We start from the raw sequence: 21528 nt of genomic DNA on the forward strand, positions 1-21528 counted from the left end.
TCGCTTGTAATTTGACTGCAAGCCAGCCACTTTATTCCATAAATATGACAGCCTGAGTGAGCCTTCTTTGAGCTCTTCCAGCACTAAGCAAGCTGGCTGTGTGGTGGCGATCATCGCCCCTAGAGCTGGGACACCTCTCAAAGTTGCACCTGGAGGCTGAGAGACCTTTCACCAATGGCAGATCTTTGGTAAGCAACCAACTTTGTATTATAGTAACCTTGATTTGTGTCTTGGTAACTGAAGCATTGTTAAATCCTCTGTGCAGTAAGGAGGAGTGAACCTTGCCATTGAACTTTGTTAAAGTCGCACTTTTACAACATTGTATTTCAATGAAGCCACTTTTGCTAATCCCTTTGACAGTGGTTCTTTAAGCAGTCTAAATTGCCCATTTAGCAACAAATCGGCGTAGTCAGCAGGATCCTAAATCAGGATTTGCGACAGCTACGTGGTGATAGGACCTTCACACAGGTCAACACAGCTCTGCCATGCTAACCTAGCAGCTCTTCAGCTGTCAGCTGAGAGTTACAATTGTTTTTTTTAACGTATAAACACATTCATTAGGTTTCAGTAACCTAAAAATACCAAGACTGGCAGCTGTCGGAACTGCTTAATTGGGTCCCCATCCTTACAGGTTTATTAGTGGCTTTTAAAAGCACATATAAAATGACTCTATGTCCAAGAATGGCAGTCAGAGATCAGTAGCAGAACTGTATTAAACTAGCAGGGGAAATCAGACAGTCTTGCCTGTTTTAACCTGTTCAAAATACTAAATGGGAAGCAGAGCTCTAAAATTGAGGAAAGTGCCTCAAAGGCAGTTTGTAGAGAAACTGGAAAACGAGCTTTCTCTGCAACACCAATTCTAGAGAGCTTTAATGAGGCCAGGAAGCTACAACAACTGTTCAGATTAACTGTCACTTTGAATCCAACCACCAGATTTGTTGATAATGTTTCTTTACTGTGCTGAGGTTTTCTGCAAAAAGGAAGCTAAAAGTCTTCCATGGCAATACACTGTGTAGCAGGAGTTCAGCATTCCCTTGGTTTATCTGTCACGTGTTTAGCTTTGTGTGACGTCCAACTGATACCTGAAATGTGTGTTTTGTTTGAGCTTTCACACGAGGCTTCCCGGCCAGGACACCACAGTAAGTGTGACTTTGTTTCTTTGCTCCTTCAGCATTGGGATTAGTTCCGAGTTGCTCATTCCTATCGCTGGCACTCCATTTACTGCCACTATTTCATCTCCACACCTAATCAGAAGACAGGAAACATGCTTGTCAGGACTTAATTATTGTTAACACTGCACTCTAGAACCCTCGAGGTCAGCTAGCCCACCGGAGCCAAGATCATCAACTCCTTGTTGAAGCATCTTTTTCACTTCTGAGTCAAAGAGGGCAAGGGAAAAGGAGGACACTGCTGGTACTTGAGTGACAGCAGTGAAGGTCACCAGAAGTGTGACCAGCTGGCCAGTCAGCAGGGGGAAAAGTTACAGAAAACAAATTTTTGCTGATAAACACACTCATCACCAAGGTCGCTCCTACAGCTACTTGACTTAACAGTCACTAAGGTGAAGTGCTCAACAGGGCTGAAGCATGTGGTCACGTTGTAGCTCAATACAATGGAGGTTTGAGAGTCCTGCTTGATCTGCCCATCTCTATGGCACACCAAGCTATCTTCTGAGTGGTTGTACCATTCAGTTCTGATGACGGGAGGTGCCAAACCCAGCCAGCTACCTTCCTTGTGTCTAATGGGGAAAGCACATCGCTGTCCAAGCACTCAAACGGGAACCCAGCTGACCCCAGTCCTCCCACTAAGGCTCTGACCCAGCTCACCCCAGTCCTCCCACTAAGGCTCTGACCCAGCTCTGGTCTTTCACACTGTTTTCAGGGGAGCAAAACCCAGCTCCCTGCACCGAAACAATGTCCTCTGCAAGACAGCAGCCTCACTTCTATTTTTTACTGTCCTGCACTTGCAGCCTGCTGCACGCTTGCTGAGAAGCCAGCCCTGCTGGTTCCCAGAGATAACACTGTACGAGAGTTCCGTGGGGTCCTCCGGCTCCACTGTTCACTCCTCCGCTCACTGTGATTACCAACAAACAGGTCAGCAAAGCTCCGTTTAAGTTTCCTGCACAGGAGGGCTTTTGTTGCTTCCATTGGGATACTTTTCCTAATCCAAGAGATTTTATACTCTGGAACCTCCAAGACTGATCTCAAACATCCCCCTTCTACTTTTATCTAATTACTTAATTAAAACCTTTACAGCCTTTTAAAAATGCAACTTAATTCCTTTTAGTTGCACCTTTATAAAGAAACCAGGCTACTCATTAATACAGGACTTTTAGTTTGTTACAACTTTGGTAATAGTATTAACTGCACAAATGAGCGTCTTAAGAATTAGTAGTCATTAACTTTTAGGTCAGCTTTTTAAAAGGGTAAAAGACAGCCCCTCAGTAAAACTCTGCATGCTGACGTAAGTACCGATAGCGTTTCTGATACAAACACCAGAGACCTGCAGGGTAGCTCATACGTACTTCAGTTTCCTGTCTCGGAAGGCAGGAGTCCCAGGCACTATGGTTTTGATGAAGAATGGCTGGTTTCCTTTGCTTTCCTCAAAGCCTCCAACAATGCTGAAGCCCCAGCTTTCCAGGTTACCTTTGCTAAGGACAATATCTTGACAGCAGTGAAGGTAGCTGTGAAGACAGGCACAGTCAAAAACAGAGAAAGCTTATGAGTGTGTTTCAAGGAAAACTGCCTGACCAGAAATTCATGTGTTCCCTTGTGGAAAGCACAGCTATGTAAGAGCCTCATATTTATTTCCTTTTTTTAATGATTTGAGGCATCCCCTTTGCAGAGCATGTTACAGGGATAATTCTTAAACCTGAGGATGCCAGTCCTCCAGAAATCTTTTCTCAGTATTGTCAGTGCTAGTTTAAGAGTTAACAGAAAACTCCCATTCTCTAAAGGCGTTTGTGACCTGGAAGATTCACGAATAACTTCATGAATTCTACTAATGAACATGCACAGTACTAGTGACAAAAACAAATTAATCATGAACAGCAGTTACACCCATGCAATTAATGAGAACAGAGCTTTTTTTATTCTATCTGTATACTACACGCTTGGTACAATGAAGGCATTCAGCAGCTATGTATCACTGATGGAAAGCAAGCATATGAGGTATGGCAGCCTTTCTTCTGCTGACTACCCCATCAGAGTATGAAAGGTCTTTCCTGCAGGACCTACACCCAGGGCTGCTGTGTACAGTTAAGCTACTGGACTCCTCAGAGAGAGCGCACAGCCCCTGTTTTTGAATGCCAGCCACCGAGGCACATCTTCTCAGTAAGCTGGGGGTATGCTGCAATGCCACGGCTGCCTTGGGGAATGTGATATGTAAGTGCTAACAGCACTTGCTCCTTGAGTTTGTAGCACAAAGACATGCAAAGCCTTTGCGAGGCGTCTGGAAAGGTGTGGCAGGAGCTCAGGCAAGCATCTCGAGTACTCTGGCTCGCAGTCAGGTTACATTCTGGCATGAGGCCCTGCCAGAGCCACACTGTGTGAAACTGCCGTTGATCGCCCCGCTAAGGTATTCCAGCAGCTAAGCTTTTCCTAATAAACGTTTTTGCCTCCAGGGCTTTGCTTGAGCAGTTTGCAGATGAGTTTCAGATTTCAAAAGCCTTTTCGGTTAACTTCTCACTGGGAGAAAGATCCAATTATCTACTTTCAAACTGTAATTTACTTTTGTTTGAGTTCTTCACTCATAAACACTGGAAGACCCAGCTCTAGCTTACTGATGCCTGCATGGTTTTCTTCTACTGGTACCACACAAGTGTGAAAACACAGCTATAAGAAATGTACATGGCAGCTAGTGCAAATAAATAGCCCAGAAAGCAAGGGTGGTAAGCACTACATCAGCACAGAACATAAATAAAAACATTAGACACATTCTCCAAGAGCTGAAAAAGGCTGTTTGCTAGAAATCAGTTTTCTGTATGGAAAAGGGTTTTTAGGAAGAGAAACATTAATTTACTATAATGGAAAATGACTGTGGGAAAAGAATTTTAGACTCTACAGAATGTAAAAGTGCAAGTTTTATTCTGACAAACACCCTGCTGAGTTTGCAGTTCTGCATCCCTTTCAGAGCTTGTGGAGTGCGCCGCTCCGGTGGGGCCATGGCAGGGAGCACCTAACAGCTGTTGCAGAAAGAGCTCAGACTTCACGGAGGCTGGCTTCAGATAAACCTCAGGGAAGAAGGCAGGAGGAAAACTGCTTTTCCACCCCCTGGGAATTACCTATCCATAAACCACACTGTGCACAAGTTACCACTTTCAAGAGTCAAAGCTTTTACAGAGAGAAGATAAATCAATCTGTAAACTTCATATTTCTAGTATCTTTAGGATTTAGTGTGCAAGGAATTAGGACACTCCCCGCCTCCAGCATTTTCAGATGGTATTTCATAATATCAGTAGCTGGTATTGATTTAACATAATACTGTGAAGAAATTAAGTAAAGTTCTTATGCTGTCTTCTGTAACGTATACAGTGATGAGGATAAAAATTCAGTAGCAGTAAGTAGTAGCATACAATTACCTTGGAACACTCACTGCCACCATTAATAACAAAGCAAAGAATGGAGAAAGAGTGAGTTTACAGGGACAGTAGAGCTACCCATAGTTGTATTACAAGACAAAAAAATCCAAGAAAGATACCGGCCACCTGGTTCAGTTCAGCCAATACTAGTTGCCTGAAGTTAGATGGAAAAATATTACTACATCCCTCTTATGGGGATGTTTGTATCTTCATTGAAAGTGTGCAGCACTGGCTATAGTCAGAGGTGGAAGATGCTCCAGGCTTACACACCAAGTGCTGCAGTGTGAAAGTAGCCTTAGGAGCACGGAGTGTTTTTCTTTTAGGAAGAATGTGACCAAGATGCTTACGTTACTACTCCCTCTGTTACCCAGGGTCCCACAAAAGGCACAGGACCAGGGCTGTCGTCTCCCTCTTAAAACACTTCCACAACTGTAGTCTGGCACATAACCCAAGTTCTGCAGGATGGGCTACAGGGGCTCCACATTTCAGAAGCAGCACACCAAGTGTGCCGAGATGACAGACAGTATTTGACGTAAACAGAAAACCACAGATACAAGAATCAAGGCTGGAATTAAACACTGTGTGCTCAAGTGCTGCAACGACCGAATACACTTCCCTAGCCTTGAGCGCTAACTTCAACTCCAGTCCTTCAGCGTAAGGTTCAGCTTCAAACTAGAAACAATACATGGGTTTCCTCTAAGGAGGAAAGGATATTTCTGCTGGATCCGAGTAGTAACTGGAAAAAAGAGCTGAACAAAACAAAATTGCACATACTATCAGCAATAAGCTTTAAGCTTTCACACTGTACTGCAAAATGTTTTAGCATACAAAGGCTATGTCTGCTTTAGGAGGGCAGCCCAAAAGGGACAGGTCCAAGTGAAACAAGTGGTGCTGAAGACACAAGGTCTAGTTTTGGTATATTTCAGGGGATTTTTTGTAATCTAGTGTTAGTGTGGTACACACCTCTGTTTGTGCCAGAGTGCAGTGGGCATTCCTCTGCAGCACTTCTGGTTTAGTCCTGTTCAAAAGGAACCCAGTTTGTGCGGGTCGAGACCTTCTCTGCAATGTGAACCAAAATACAGCAAGTGAGGACAACTGGGATCCTCGCTTCAACTGCACATTCCTGAGCCAAACTAAAATGCTAGTGTAGAGGCACCCTGAACATTTCCAGCTGACAAACAAGGGTGCCATCTCAGTTTACAGATTCTCAAGCAATAATTAAAAATAATCTGATTGTGGCTGGCACAATGTCAAATATAAAAACATTGCTTAGCTGAAAGGCAGAGTTTTAGTGGCTTTAGGGAAATCATTCATTCTATGGACAACCAGCTAGTTGCTACCAGGTCTTACTGTGAGTAGATGGGAAAATGAGTGAGGAAGCACAAGAATGACAGCCATTTTTATTTCTGGAAACAAGAAGGAAGATTTTGTCAGATGCTGCAATTAAATAACCTTGCTTTGTGCCTCCTAACCATCCTCACACCCACAGAAGAACGGCAGACAAATTCAGATGCCTGAATTCAGGTCGGAGTAAGAAAGGAAGACTGAAGAGCAGAAAGGGCATCTGAAATCATTGCTCCTTGCTTCAGTAGCAAGGTACACTAACAGCCAAACGAAGGGAGGCCGACATTAATACCAGCAGCAAAAGAATTTCAAGCAACGTGTTAAATGGCAGGTCATGTCAGTATACTCTTGAAATGAAGGCTGGTGACCAATGAGCAAAGAGTGGACTCCAGTCCCTGTAGGAGAAAGTGTGGTGAAGCTGCAAGCCAGCAGACATCCAAATAAATTGGAAAAGGAAGAAGGGAGAAAGTACAGCCAGGTTTTGCCTTGCTATACTTTGCTGCAGGAGCACCCATGAGGAACAAACAGCAGCCAGCATCTGAGGGTTTATACTCAGGTTTGAGCTATCGAGGTGCGGCTCAGGGCTGGTTCATACTAGGCCTGCACAGAACAGGCTGGCTGATTCCTTGGGAGAGCAGAGGAAACTGGTAGGATGGTGCTGAGTTCAAGCCAAGTTACAGTCACTCACAACACGAAAGCTACCTTCCTTGGGCTGTTTTGTTTAGCATTTACAGGCTGCTAAGTAACACAAGGGTAACGTAACAGAGGCTTTGTTAGTATTTCTTCTTTCAGGTGCCTCAAGAAACAAGGCTATAAATAATCTGGGCTTCCCACAGAAGGGTTTGGCTTTACTGTTCCATGTGCATCTTCTGCATGGTCCTCCTCCAGTCAGCTGGAATGACAACAGACTCTACCTTTCACAGCTGAATGTATTTTGATGAAACTGCAAAAGTGAGCAAACCAGAGGTTCACCCCTCCAGGAAGAAGATAGAAATTCAAGCTTTCAAAGCCCCAATGCTGTCATCTGGAACTTAACGTATTGCTGCTAAAATCTGCAGCAAGTCTGTGGTCCAAATCTTTGCAGCAGGAAAACTCGACTATTCAGAACCATTTCTGCTTCATGCTAAAGATGACAATTGTGACAGCCAAAAAGAATTAGACTGACAGAATGCCTGCCCCTAACTGAGATGATCAGATTAGAAACTATAAAACAGCACAGATATCTGTTGGCTTCTGCTACGCGATCCAGAAAGAGCCACAGAGTGATTTCAGTTAATGATACTTTAGCAGGGACTGTACCTACGTTGACTATATGTCAACTCAGATACCTCAAATGCCAGAATCTATACTTCTTATTTTCTATGTTAGTTCTTTTAGAAAAAAAGGTTTTCAGGAACTTCTGAAATACAGTTACTGTCCAACAGAAGTGGGGGAACAATGGGTCACACCATAAAAAGCAGTGGAAGTTTCTTATGCATTCATTATACTGTGATCTCGTTCACAAATAAGACTTTCCACTGCCTTAGAGCTAAATGAGAATACCAGTAATGCTTCCAAGTCAACCAACAAAGCAATTAATTTCTAGTGTTTTAGTCAGCTGTGTGATTGAACAGATCTCTATACAGTCACCGAACAAACATACCTAGGCAATCCAAGCCATGTGATCCAGAGGGGAGACCAGCTGAATCCTTGCTCCTTGATGTCCGGAGACAGCTCTGGCGAGTTCAGTGAAATTATTTCCAAGGCTTTCAGTATGACTGAGTGGGAAGCTGCATTAGATTTCAGCGCTGAGACAGCTTCATAGTAGTTCAGATGAGTCAAATCAATGCCATTTATGCTCAAAAGTACATCTCCTGTTGATTAAATAAGATAGGATTATTACAGACCTTTTGCTATGAAGCCCACTTCTGCCTCAAGGCCTCATGTGGAACCCTGTTTCCAGCCTCACTTTAGTGTCCAAGTCCAACTTTCACTGAAAAAAAAACCCAAACTACTTCTTAAAGGATAAAGGGTCTGAGAGCCTCCTTACCTCGCTTGATTCTGCCATCCCTGAAGAGGCATCCAATGGGCTGCACACTAGTTACATATATAGGGAGTTTGTTTTTGTTATCTCTTCCGCCTCCAATTGTTATTCCTAAAGATTCCTTTGGTTCCTTTTTTATTGCAACTGTCTTTTCATGACTTATGTATCCCTGAGGTAAATCCTACAAAGGAATGACAGTACAAAATGCAGTTCATTAATGCAGTTAACATGAGAAGCCCAGGTCTGGAAGAAAATAACAGAGTATCTTGTATCTTTAATCCAGAACATTTCAGCAATGCTGCTGGATGGCAGTCAGCTTCTCACATACTCACTCTGGGTAGAAATACTACCCTGTACTTCCAAAGTCATACCACCACAACTAAGGCACTGCCTTCCTAATGATCCCACATTCATTTGCTGTAGAGAAATGCTCACTCTGAGGAGGACAATTTTGCACTGAGGACCAAGCTATGAACTCATTTCAAGGCCATTCATATCCAGCAATCAACCTCTCTCTGACTACTACTAAATGTTTAGGTTGCAGTGAAAGCACACATTATAGCGTATGCTGTAGAAACAATATGTAAATTATATTCTAGGATTTAAATCAAGGAACCACACTCCAGCCATTTATGACAGCTACTTACTAAATTCCAGAGACATTTAAACACAGAAGCCTAAGCCATCATAGCAATTTTTCTCACTCAAATGGAAGTTCTAAACATAGAGCAAATCCCTCTTGGTACAAGAGACTGGCGATTCTCCTCTTGCTCATACTTTTTCTTATAATATGCAAACAGATGGCAGACGCAACACAAGTCACAGGACCACTACAGTGTAATTTGTGTAGTTGCTACTTCTGTACCATAAAGCCCTCTAGCTCCAAACCAGGAGCGTAACTTAGTGTAATTGTGCAATACCCTGAACACACTGTGCTCGATGGATGTCGAGAAGCAACTCCCAAGCATCTCATGGATAGTAAATTTCCCACTGCCCTTTCCGGACAAGAAAGGATTAAACACTGGTTCCACATCAACATTAGAGACATTTGAAGACATTTTTCCCTAAAAACTCTGTTTCCCAGTAGGTGACAAATGTACAGTTCTCCAGCAGCAAAAGCCACAAACCTGCTGCTTTTCAATAGCTCAGGAAGAAATGGAGCTACTGATCAGTCTTACATGATAAATCACCATCACAGAGCAAACATAATAGATCTGCTAGACCAAGAATAACCAGCACTTTTGCCATTCCTTACAAAACTTACCTTTTGGTAGGTAGATTTTCGTCTATAGTGATTCTGGTCTAGTCGTCTCCGATGGTGCACCGGGCTTCCTCCATTGCTGCTGCTGCTGCTGCTGCTGTTATTTGATGTGCTGCCATCTTCTACTGGGTCCGACAGCTGTACGCCTGGCTGCCTCAAGATGACAAAGTTTACTCTTGATTCAGTGGTCTGCCAGGAGAAACAAAAAGAGTGTAAATAAAATAGATGGAAAAATAAATTAGAAATTAGGGACAGCCCCTGTCATTTTCTTGGAGAGAGAGAAGGGTTGGCATCGGTTTCTACAAAGGGTCTGAAACAGGGCTATGCAACATGATGCAATGTTTTTTGTGAAGAGCCACAGAATCCTGTGGTGAAAAGAAAAAAAGGAATTAGCAAATGTTAGTCAGAAGAAGAGGAGTAGAGGCAGGCTTCACTCCTGCCTCCCTCCCCTACAAATGCCAAACAAGAGAAAGTGGGAAGGGATGATTAATTCCACCACTTCAGTACAAAAAACCAAAATAGCATATTGTGTTGTGGCACAAAATGAACAGGCTAAAACGCTGACTGGTCCACACGATGGATGACCGCGATATGAGTATTGGATGCTTTTTCTTTTATTGTAAAGAACCTTGTTAAAGCTCTTTCCCTCCCAGCTTATGTACCACATCTATTGTTCAACATCTCCCACCCGTTTTTTTCCCAGAGTACCTGAAGACATGACCTTTTGTCTAAGATTGCTGCCAATTAAACACTTAACCAGCTGTATGTCTGGCCTTGGCAGAACTACAGGGAAAGTATTCACTATTGTTACTGCTCTTCTAATTTGGTTTGTTCTTTCAGATAATTTGACAAAACCTTATTGTGAAGGACTCCATTGGGGTAAGGCGTATGTGCTTACTTGGGGCATTTCCTGCAATGGATGAGAGAAGTACAGTTGCCGCTCTCACTTCTTGACATGGGACCCTGTTTCCCTGGTGCCACAGCACCCTGGCAGCAGTGAATTTCCTGGCCTTGGAAGAGGGACTGCATCAACTGTTTTGGTTTTTTTTTCTTTTTAGATTAGTACAGGAGAGTTTTGTTTTCTGAAACAGAATTTAAAAGCCTCTTGCCTCCGAAGTCACTTCAGATAAAGCAATTTTTTTCCAGATGGGTTGGCACACATCCATATCTTCATAAAATATACTGTAAACATTGTGTCCTAAGATGGCGATTTGCCCTCCCCTTCAACCAGGAGTACCAGACTATGTACAGTACATATGGCTGTGCATCTCTCTCTCTCTCTCTCTCTCTCTGTAAATGGTACTTTACAATAGAGGTAGAAGGACTGTTTTCTGCAAATGGTTTGCAATCAAAATTAAAATTACATTTAACCAAGACTTTGAATTGGCCCTCAGAAGAACAGATAATGTTTGGAAGACTGTCAGTTTTACACAAATGTCACTTCAAAAGGAATTCAATCCCCAAACCTAATGAAGGTGGTTCTGAGACTTTGGTTACTGATTTCAGTGGCATCACGAAAGTGTTCCCCAAACGGGAGTTACATTTGCCCATTACAACAGAAATACAGCAGCACTTGTGGGATGCAAGCAAAATTCTAAGAGGCCATGGAATGGAATCACATATATAACATAAAAAAGGATCTCAGTATTGGAACTCTGCTCTTTCTCTTCTTTTCTCCCATGCTGCTGCACCTCTCTGCTGATTACCAGGAAGAGAGCTGGCTCTCCCTCACCGCTGACCTCAGATCCTTTCCGGGATATAAACAGTATGTGATGAGATGTATTGTGTTGAGATCTTTAGATAAAAACAGAAACTGGAGGTCATCACCTAAGGAGATAAAGAATTTAAACTGATCTACATGATATCTGTTGCACATGTAACAATCCTTAATCCTTAACCAAAATTCCTTGCCCACTCCTTTCACCAAAACATTTGGCATGCTGCAACAGGAGCACATTCCTATTGCACAAAGAAAGACCACCTCTCTCCTACCCATTTAGTATTTTAGAATGTTTTTAGCCTGAGGTGCCTCATGTTGTTTTTCTAGACTCCCTTCCCAAATAGAGGTAAAATGGGAAGAGAGGGCTTCAAATCAGTCAGAAGGGTTCTGTTCTGTGCTGCCAGCCTATCACATCTCCCAACACCTTCCGTTTGACTGTTTGAAGCACAAGAGGCTGTCCTAATCTCTCCTTGTCTCTGCTGCATGCATCTACACAGGGCATACGAATATTCAGTCTGCAAAAAAGGCTCCAAACACCACACCGCAAAGGACATCCAATTGCCTTAGCTGAACTAAAGTGCCATGAGCAACTGCCTTGCTTCAGACTTGTCAGAGGTGACTCATGATGGATTCCCACTCTTCATGTTTACCTTCATTTGGAAGCGGTGCTTCCCACACATCCACAGGGAAGTCACTTTCCCAAAGAGATATTTCAGGGAATGCAGTTTGCTCCAGTGTGTTCTGTTAGCCCTTTGGCCAAAACAGGAGCCCTGCCATCAACGCAGACAGCTGCGGAGTCATTAGCCATACAACCTCACCATGTCATACATTACCTGGATTATCTGTGCAGCTGCCTCAGGTGTTCCTTGCCTCAAATCCTGGCCATTTATTGACAGGACTCTGTCATTCCGACTCAGCTTTCCATTTTTGGCTGCCAAACCTCCCTCTAACAGATCTAGAATAAAAATCCCTGCCTCATCTGTCTTCCTAATCAGTTTGATTCCCAAGGGTTCAGATCGGTCCCTCTTTATCAAGGTAACATGGATGACTTCCCGATTTGTAACTGAAGTGGAATCCTGCTGTGCAGTCTTATTGGAAAAACCCTTCTCCTGCAGGACCATGAGGTGGAGAACAGGACCTGGGTGGCGCAGGAAGGAGACAGCTTGGCAGTGAGTCACACTGCTGATGTTGACGCCATTCACCTAGAAAGACAAACAAACCAGAGTCACTAATCAGAATGTACATAATTTAGGCACTGTCCACAGTGCGGAACATCACAAAGTTGGAGACCAGATGTACAACTCCGTGTGCAATGCTGTGACTGAAGCAGCTGCTTCTGATGCACATTAGAGAGCAGAGTTTTCTAAAATAGAATACAGAAGAAAGCAGGTGAATTTAGACCATAATTGATGGTGAATAGCTGCGGACAAGAATAAGACAGGACAAATCGCATAACTAACAAATCCAAAACTGCAAAATATTAAATCATTATATCCATCCCATGGCAACGCAGAACTGGTTTCCCTTAACTTCCAGTGTTCAATACACACTTGGAGGAGAAGACTCAACTGGAGACTACCCATCCTCACTTTTAAGTTGAAGAGTGGTCCATAGTCAGCAAGCTTCTGGAATCATCAGTGTAATCACACTTTTACCAAGGTAACTCTGAGAAGCTGCTTTCCAGTTTGTCTGTTGTCACATAAGACTCTGTGCAGTCTTCTTTTAGGATGTTAATAGAGCTACTAAGTGTGGGGACCTGCCCTACTTACAGCGCAATCGAGACTGAGACATGTACAATTCAACTGGATAAAACAGAAGGTACTCCATTGGTCTATCTAAGAAACCACCTCGGAGATTGTATCAGCCACTTGTGCACGTGGGGCTGCCAGTCCTTACTGAAGTCCACAGTTCAACAGGATAATTAGGTCTTTATGGCTTGTCAAATGATTGGGCAGCCATAGCCAGGAGGTGCTAACAGTTCTCTCTGCATGTAGGCTTTACTGCTGCATACAGGCTTCTGTTGCCTTGATTAGCCCACTGCCATGCAGATTGATTAATCTGGAAACTAAATCTGGCCATGGGTCAGTACAGGATGAGGTTAGTGCTCTTTATTACTCACATTACATATCTGATGCTTACTGCAAGTCGTAAGGTCTTAAACTTTGGACCTGCCCATTGAGACTATGCAGCTTAAGCAACACAGTAGAGCAAGCAATTATAAGACTTCCTAACTAGAGCACAGTCCTTTGGAGAGAAATGGTGCTACTGGGTGAAATTTATCAGATAGAAATTTTTTTAATTTATCCAAAATAGTCTAAATTTCAAAAAGCTCTTAAATATACAAGGTAAATATGAGTGTGACTGGAAGGAACCTCAAAAGTCTGCTTCTCAGCCCCAGCAGATACACAATGCTACTGACACACAGGTCTGATCAGTGCTTTTAAACCTTCAGCTGTAGAGATTTCCCAGTTTTTCTAGGCAACTCTGCTCCCCCAGCCCTCATCTCAAGTCAAGAGAAGCCATGAGACTACCAGTGGGGTTTTATATACCTCAAGAATATGGTCCCCAGGTGCTATTCTTCCATCTGCAGCAATGACAGAATCCCGCAAGACTTCCTGAACAACAATGTTTCCTAGTGGGGTGTCTTTACCCCCAACTATCCTCATCCCCAGCTCTTCCTCTGGGTCTTCTCGGTGAATTTCAATTGTGGTCGTTTCAGCCACAAGACTAGTTCTCTGAGGAAGGTCTGATTGTGGGAATTGAAGAGAAAAAACAACACATTAATAGAATTTTCCTTCACATAACACCACAAGATTTGTAACACTGGCAAGTTGTGTCCCAAGTAGCGTCTGGAGGGAAAGCAGCTATCAGGAGAGGGAACAATACGTCAGATTAAAAACTTAAAAAGCCCCTGTTTCTTCACAGTTTCTCCAGAATGTTTCCCATCTTCTCCTAGCTTATGGCAAATTTAAACTCCTTCATTATTATTCCTTGAGTTTTATTAAAGGGCAGTCAGTATGTTTCACTTACCATTTAGAGATTCATTTTTCTACTGTGACAGCCGGCCTACTAGAAGCGCACACACAAAAAATGCCAATTTCCATGATACCCATTAGAAAAGGGGACTACTGAGCTGTAATTACTGGTCTGCCATTGCGGTGACTTTACCACAGGCAGCTCACTGCAACTTCCCTCCTCTAATTTCCTTTCCTCCTCTTTTCCCATCCCCCCCGTACAACAGGAGTAATGTTTACGTATTTACAGCATACTGAAGACTAAGCAATGCTTCTCAGACACTTTGAAGATGAAAGTTGTTGTTAGCAAGTTATATTAAATCTACCAGCACTGCAACATTTAAGCAGGCCCAACACTCTAATGAAGCCAAGCGCGCTGCCTGTCAGGGTGAACTGCAGTTGTCACGCAAGAGATGCAAAACCTGCCCCAAGCATACTTCGGAAAAAAGCCAACAGACAAATAAACTGACCTGTGTATTAACTCTGGCACAGGCACACCAGTTGCCGGCTCCAGCGCCTGCACACTTGGAAACTGAGACTAACTTTGTAACAAGGCACAGAGATTTCCACGCTGCTGCCTTCTAATAGGGGTTGAGACAAGTGGTTCTAAACTGGAGACGGTTACTTTTATCTGCAAGGATTTCATAACTGACTATTAATCCAAAAACTAAGTTATGCTATGAAAACACTCTTGCTGCACACCACTAGGGAGGTACTGACCACTCCAGAAAACTGACCGTATATTTAACTTTCTTAACAAGATTAAGAAGAAGCTGGAACATTTCCTAATTACTAATTATTTGGTTTCTGCAAGCGCCTTAAGTGCTGCACGTTCCCATTGACAGGGACTGCCTGTGTTTCTACAAAGAATAGTGCAGATATTCACTGCAGTCTAACACAGATTCTCCAAATTGTTTTGCACAGACAGTTTTGTGCTTGTGAGCAGATCCTGCCACACCTGATGCACGTGAATGCATCTCTCTCCTGCTCAAGGACAAGCTGAGGAAAGAGATTACTCCGATGGCTACTAATGGCTTAATAGCATTAAGGATATCCAAGAATGTTGGGGACACTTTAAAAATTGAATTATCTGAGATAATTACCTCATTTTTATATTATAAAAAGTAATTAGATAATTACATTTCTGTATCAAGCTCTCACCTTCTTCAGTCTCCTCAAAAGCTGGATTAACCAGTCCAGGCTCTGCAGTCCCTAGCGATACCACAGCAGCTGCAGAGCTTTCTGCCACAAGTGACGATCCTCCACTTGGTACCTCTGGATCCTTGGGCGTGTTTGTCTCCACCTTGGTAGGAGGATCTTCCTTCCCTTTGGAAATGGGATTCTTTTTCTGCTGTAGTTCAGATTTGTATTTCTTGAAACCAGGACACCTAGAGAGAGATTGTCAGTGACTGTAAGTGGCTAGTCTCTGCTTACGTGTTTAACCCAGCACATGCAAGCTCTGACTGACAAAGGTATGTGAAGAAGTGTGTTCAAGATCTCATCAGCCACAAAGCTTGTATCACAGATGCTAAAATTTATTCTCATTTGACCTTCAGCTTCTACTTGTACTAGTATCAGCTTAAAGGCAGGCTTGTTATTTTCTTACTTTCAAAATTATTAAGCAAATTATTTTAAAAAGGAGAATGTACTAGGAACGGGAGTCTCCCTTGCTAAATATTTACCTGGCAAGCACTTGGTGAAGAAAACAATACCTCTTAAAATATAAGCAAATACTTAGCTCTGACCTTTTAGAGATGACTATGAACTGTATCTTTATGCAAAGGAAGTGGCTCAAGTTTCAAGCTCAGCCTTGAATTAGGCTTTGTTTTTAACAAACCAGTAACATGCAAGAGCAGCAAGCAAGGCTTGCTTTTTTTTTTTTTTTTTCTGAAAGAGACCTGACTGTCAGATGACACTCCACCTCCAGTCCACGCAGGTGATGGCTCTACTGGAATGGGAGGAATTTAGAGTTCATAATCCCACCAACTGCTCCCCACACAGAGGTTCAAGAAGTAATTCTACATTCAACAAAATGCACTCTGTACGCAGCTACACCACAGCCAGCCTATCTCAGCAAAAACAAGTGAGGAAAAACAAGCTCTTTTATCAAGAGTACTTATAAAAAAGATGGCAGGTGAGGAGGGTGATGAATGCAAAAGCATCACTTTCAGAGACACGAGTAGTATTGGGTGTTTACCAGAGTCACTTTTCAAATTAAACTTGACTATTTACATTCTGGCTAAACAGGTCTCATCCCAGTATTACTTCCTCTGGTTTATTCCTAGTCATTTATTCTCCAAGCAGTAAGATGACCCTGAAACTTAAAAGACAGAAGGCAATTGATCCACTTGTGCACATGTCCCTCTTAAGATGTTGAGAAACAAATTCATTTTGCAAAGGGCAGAGAAATCCCCCATAAAAAAAAAGTTGCTAGATGCTTCTTATTTCCTTAAGTTTCCTGCTTCAGTTAATCTCACTTAAAACTAAAAAACAGGAACACCTAAATCCCAATGTAATTTTTTTTCTTTTTTTTTTTTTTTTTTTTTCATTTTTCAGTCTAACTGTGCTCACAGCCCAGGTGAAACAGCCCTGATTTTTAGAACACACCCTCCCCAAGTAAGATACAAAGAACTATGAAATGTGTAAGAGAATGATACAGTTTCCAGACAGGTCTCCAAGGTAAACATTTAAGGGTGCCTCCCTCTTCTGTGTTTAACTTCTGTGCCAGAGGGATTAACAAGTGACCGAAGTTTACTGATACCAGGGTAGATTTACAGAGCAGAGAGGAAGGCCCAGCCCTGGTATGGGCCATGTCCCCACCTACACAACAGCTGCACAGCTGGGCAGCCCTGTCCCTGCAGTGGAAGCATTCAGCCCTGGCTGATAACAAGCAAGCAGTACAAAGAGTTAGTTCAAGAAAAAGGAGATTATAAACTTTCATAGATTGAGGGAAAGGGGCACACGAGCACCTTCCCTCGCTTCCGCTGGCTTTAACACAAGCTCTCAACTGGTGGGTACCAAAGACAAGCAAGAACCACAAGGATAGATCCTTGGCTGGAACTGCAAAGGTATCCTAAGTGTAACTGTTCCCTGCACACTGGTTGACCTATTTTTAAAATATGTCATTGCCACATAAAGCTACAACATAGCTAGAGGGAAACAAGCCTGTTGCATTTCTCATTGCCCACTGACAAAATACACGCTGCCAGTGAAGGTCTGCTTCCGCCTGCAGTAGGGCTTGTACTTAGCTCCCTTACCTGCAATCATTAACTAGGTAGGAACAAGTGTTCTTCAAGCACTGTGGCAAGAGCTCTTTGTCACCTGCAGTTCTTTTAAAACTACAGTATTCTGCCTGCCACCAGCTCAACCAGCAGTGGAAGCATGAAAACACATCTCTGCTGACAAGCGCAAGAAAACAATAGTCTCCCTTCCTCTGCACAAGGGGGGGAAAAGAAAAAAAAGTATTTTTCATTTGCCTCTCTTTCTCAAAAAAAAATGAGAGAAGATAATGGAATTATAAGTAGGTGATTCAGCAACTGCATAATGTGCAGCTTGGAGGGACTTACATTATTTGGATCAAAGACTTATGTATTGCACATCTTAATTGGACCAATTAAACTGGCAACACTGCACGATCCCTTGCTTCCAGAGTGTTGACTTTGTGCCTGTCTTTCTTCTCTGCGCTAGTGAAACAAGAATAAGCATGTTTATAATAATTTTCAGAGTCAGGTGCCCCAGATCAGGACACACAAACTTATATACATTTGATAGGTTTTGTGTCTGCGGACAACTCGCATGCAGACAGGCGAGCGCCTCACCCTTCATCGCTGTAGCACATGTGAGCTGGCCTCCCTAACACACACAAGCACAATTACGCTGTCTTCACCCACCCACCTCTCTGGCCTCACCCTCTGTCATTTCTGGTGTCCCATCTCGCCCCAGTTTAAGAACTGTTCTGAGAATGCATCTTTCTGGTCAGAAGCACAACAGACAGATGGTGTTACACAAGGAGCAATAATATAATGTAAATGGTAATGCACCTGTTCTGCAGGTGAGCTTCTAGTTCACACCGCTGCATTGTCTGCTGACACTCTGCCTTGAAAGGACAGAAGACAATCAGCTTATCCAACAGGTTTCGTACTAGAAGGCTGGACTTGTGGCACTGCTGGAAAGAGAGCTTTTTCCGATCCATAGGACAAAAGTTATACTCCTGCATGAAGTTTTCAAGGCACTTGAAACAGTACGTATGTCCACAGGGGGTGTCCATAGGTTGGAGCAGAGGCTGAAGGCAGATATGGCAGATGAGTTCATCGTCCACTTCATCCTGGAAGTTGTAGAGATGATTGTCCAGCAAGAGGTGGAACTGACCACATTCACAGCAGAGTTCACCAACTTGGGACGCGTGTTCTTCTGCTATGGGATCAGCCATGATAGCCAGCATCAGGCGTTCTCGGCCCAGCAGCAAGGAAACTTGTCACTTAGTAGCTGTCTGACAGAGGGCCTCTAGTAAAAGGGAGAGAAAGAGAGATTTCCAGCCAACTATCTGCTCTAGATCTATCCAGTTAAAAATTAAATTGTATTCCTGCCTTAAGTTCCCACCAGTATCTTCACCCCCAACTACCCCCTTTAGGGTTCTTCCTTCCAAAGCGACCCTGTGAATGATCAACCCAGGGATCAGAGAATGTGTCCTGTTTCAGCTGGGATAGAGTTAATTTTCTTTCTAGTAGCTGGTATAGTGTTATGTTTTGGATTTAGCATGAGAATAATCTTGATAACACACTGATGTTTTCGGTTGTTGCTAAGTAGTGTTTAGACTAAGTCAAGGATTTTTCAGCTTCTTGTGCCCAGCCAGCAAGAAGGCTGGAGGGGCACAAGAAGTTGGGAGGGGACACAGGCAGGACAGCTGACCCAAACTGGCCAAAGGAATATTCCATACCATGTGACGTCATGCCCAGTATATAAACTGGGGGGAGCTGGCCTGCAGGGGTGGATCGCTGCTCAGGAACTAACTGGGCATCAGTCAGCAAGTGGTGAGCAATTGCGTTGTGCATCACTTTTTTTGTATATTCCAATTCTTTTGTTATTTATTACTGTCATTTTATTATTGTTATTATTATCATTATTATTTTCTTCCTTTCTGTTCTATTAAACTGTTCTTATCTCAACCCACAAGTTTTACTTTTTTTCCCCTGATTCTCCCCCCATCACACTGGGTGGGGGGGAAGTGAGTGAGTGGCTGCGCAGTGCTTAGTTGCTGGCTGGGGTTAAACCACAACAGAATGCAAGGACCTCATTCAGCAAAATATTTAAGCACATGGATAAATTGAAGCTTAAATTACTTTACACATACCAGCGACACAGACTAGATAAAACCCTGCCAAGCATATGAACTAGAAAACCTGAGGCAAAAGCTGCGTGTTCTTGAGGGAGAACAACCCAGAGAGGGAAGGGAAAGAAAGGATAACCAAGATAGTGATTTTTAAATTGACAATTTTGTTCTCTGGCTTTCCAGATTATATTGAATATTTTAAAGATATGCATGGTGAAACATCAGTTTGGGGTCTCCTAGGCTTTTGGTTTTCGGGGGGAGGGGGAAGAAGCAAAAGAAACTTAAATCTAAACCACATTTCCTTCCTTTTAAGCCCACTCCCTTCAAAAAAGTTCGTTCTAACAAACAATGCATTGTTCCCCATGCCTAGGTTCACCCATAGAAACAAATTTCCTATAAAAGGACTAAAGCTTCCTAAGTGGAAAAACATAAAGCATTGTCCACATCACAGTTTGTTGTAACATTACAGAAAGGCTTGAGCTTCAGCTTCTTACAGTTAGGGAGAATAAGATAAGGGGCAAACTGAGTTCTTTGCAGCTGCCACGTTACTTTTAATAGAGATGTCTCCAGTCACATCCCTTTTGAATCTTGCCTATTGTAATTAAATATAAAATTCACCCAAGTTTGCTAGCAGATTACTCTACAGGCAGAGGGACTATGGCAGGAAGGATTTTTTTTTAACCTGACAGTTATTTTAATGAAGTAGGAAATGAGGTACCAGATGAAGCTAACACTCTTTACACAGTGGGGGGTTTTGTTGTTGTGGTGAGGTTTTGGGGGGAGTTTGGGGTTTTTTTTTTTAAAGTTTATGTAAAAAATCCCAGAGTCTTTAAAAAAAAAAAATTGCAGAACTGTGATGAAATGGAAAATTTCTGAAAGACAACACAGAAAATATCTGAAAACAATTGCTTTATCTGGAACAGGTAAAAGCCTAAGCAAGAGTGAACACTGGTCTGCACCATTGCCTGGAGGACATGGCTGGCACGCAGCAGCAACTTTGGAGGAGGGTAGGCAAGAACAATAAGATAGCAAGAACGGCAAGAAAAAATTAGTCACGGGTTTCTAATAAAAATCATACATCACTCCAATTAATTGTCAAGCATAAGTCAGCTATTTAATTAAAGGGATAACATATCACCAACAGAATCAAGCCATTTTAGAGGCGAATTTTTACCTAGCCATAGAAACTTGTTCACTTCAAAAGATTAAAACACTACTGTCACGGTTCCAGGTGGGTACAGGGCACGAGTTGTTTGCTGCTTCTCCTGCTGCTGCAGTGCCAGAAAGCATCCTCCCCTTGAGGAAAGCACTTAGGCTGGATGTTCAGGCCTAGCTCTTCTCTTTGCATTTACTCCTTAACTCTTGCATGACTGACCCGGTGCTCCCCAAAAGAGAAAGCACAGTTCACAGAGACCACAGAAGCAAATCAAAGCAGATGTATCCATGCCCTACTCTCTTAGAAATACCTCTGTTCTTTGGTACTTACCTCCATCTCAAACAGGCATCCCTACTGTTTGCTTTATAAAAAGTCTTCATTTTATCTTGAATTATCTTACAAGCGAAAAGGAAACATTTCAGCATCAGACAATCACTTAACGTCACCTACCAATTCTAATCAATCAGCTCAGTTAATGAAACACCAAGCTTCCAAGGCAAACATCTACCAATAAGAAATACTTGTGCTTCAGGTTGTAGTATTTGCATAGAACTTTGGCAGGTGATTAAACAAATCTACTTTCTCAGCAAAAACAAGCCCCACGGTAATTTTGCTGATAAACTACTTTTATATGGGGGTTTTCAGATTATTTACCAAATTCATTCTCTGCTCTCTGTGTTTAAAGGTTATACAAGATGAATCCCATTTATGAGTCATTTCAAAACTCGTGGAAGATAAAAGTATCACCACAGTCTTGCTGCTTTTTTCTTCCCTGTAATCCTAAAATGTTCTGCTCTCTCAATTCTAGATCCTCGAAAACAAGGTGTGAAGATTTCTTTCAAAAGTGCCGAAGTAAATTTTACTTTTACACCACTGTCCTTTCACTAGGGAGGACACTCCTGCAGACACCAGGGAACCTAAGCCTGACACCTCCGTGATGAAAGCCAGCCCACACCCTTCGGCAAAGCAGGAGTTAGTGAGCAGCACAGGGAGGACAGCAGGCTCAAACAAGCCTGCCGCTTGTTCAGTGATTCAGTCAGAAAGCAGATGTTCTGTAAGAGGAAAATTGCTAACATCTTATTCAGCAAAGATGACTACTTCA

At 42.7% G+C, this 21528-nt stretch overlaps 1 protein-coding gene across 1 annotated transcript in view; it reads right to left on the reverse strand.

Annotated features, from left to right (window-relative positions):
* Positions 1-21528, reverse strand: part of LOC128154005 (ligand of Numb protein X 2-like) — a 32061-nt gene continuing 10533 nt past the window's right edge. The window contains exons 2-10 of the mRNA XM_052814018.1: positions 17982-18444; positions 15103-15329; positions 13477-13673; positions 11761-12129; positions 9211-9396; positions 7953-8127; positions 7566-7776; positions 2525-2683; positions 1-1244 (exon numbers count right to left, since the gene is read on the reverse strand). Of these exons, the coding sequence (XP_052669978.1) occupies positions 1109-1244; positions 2525-2683; positions 7566-7776; positions 7953-8127; positions 9211-9396; positions 11761-12129; positions 13477-13673; positions 15103-15329; positions 17982-18382 (2061 nt within the window). The 5' untranslated portion in view covers positions 18383-18444 and the 3' untranslated portion in view covers positions 1-1108. The remainder of the gene's footprint in view (positions 1245-2524; positions 2684-7565; positions 7777-7952; positions 8128-9210; positions 9397-11760; positions 12130-13476; positions 13674-15102; positions 15330-17981; positions 18445-21528) is intronic.

The sequence above is a fragment of the Harpia harpyja genome, chromosome 18 (genome assembly GCF_026419915.1).
Source record: "Harpia harpyja isolate bHarHar1 chromosome 18, bHarHar1 primary haplotype, whole genome shotgun sequence".
Classification (NCBI taxonomy): domain Eukaryota; kingdom Metazoa; phylum Chordata; class Aves; order Accipitriformes; family Accipitridae; genus Harpia; species Harpia harpyja.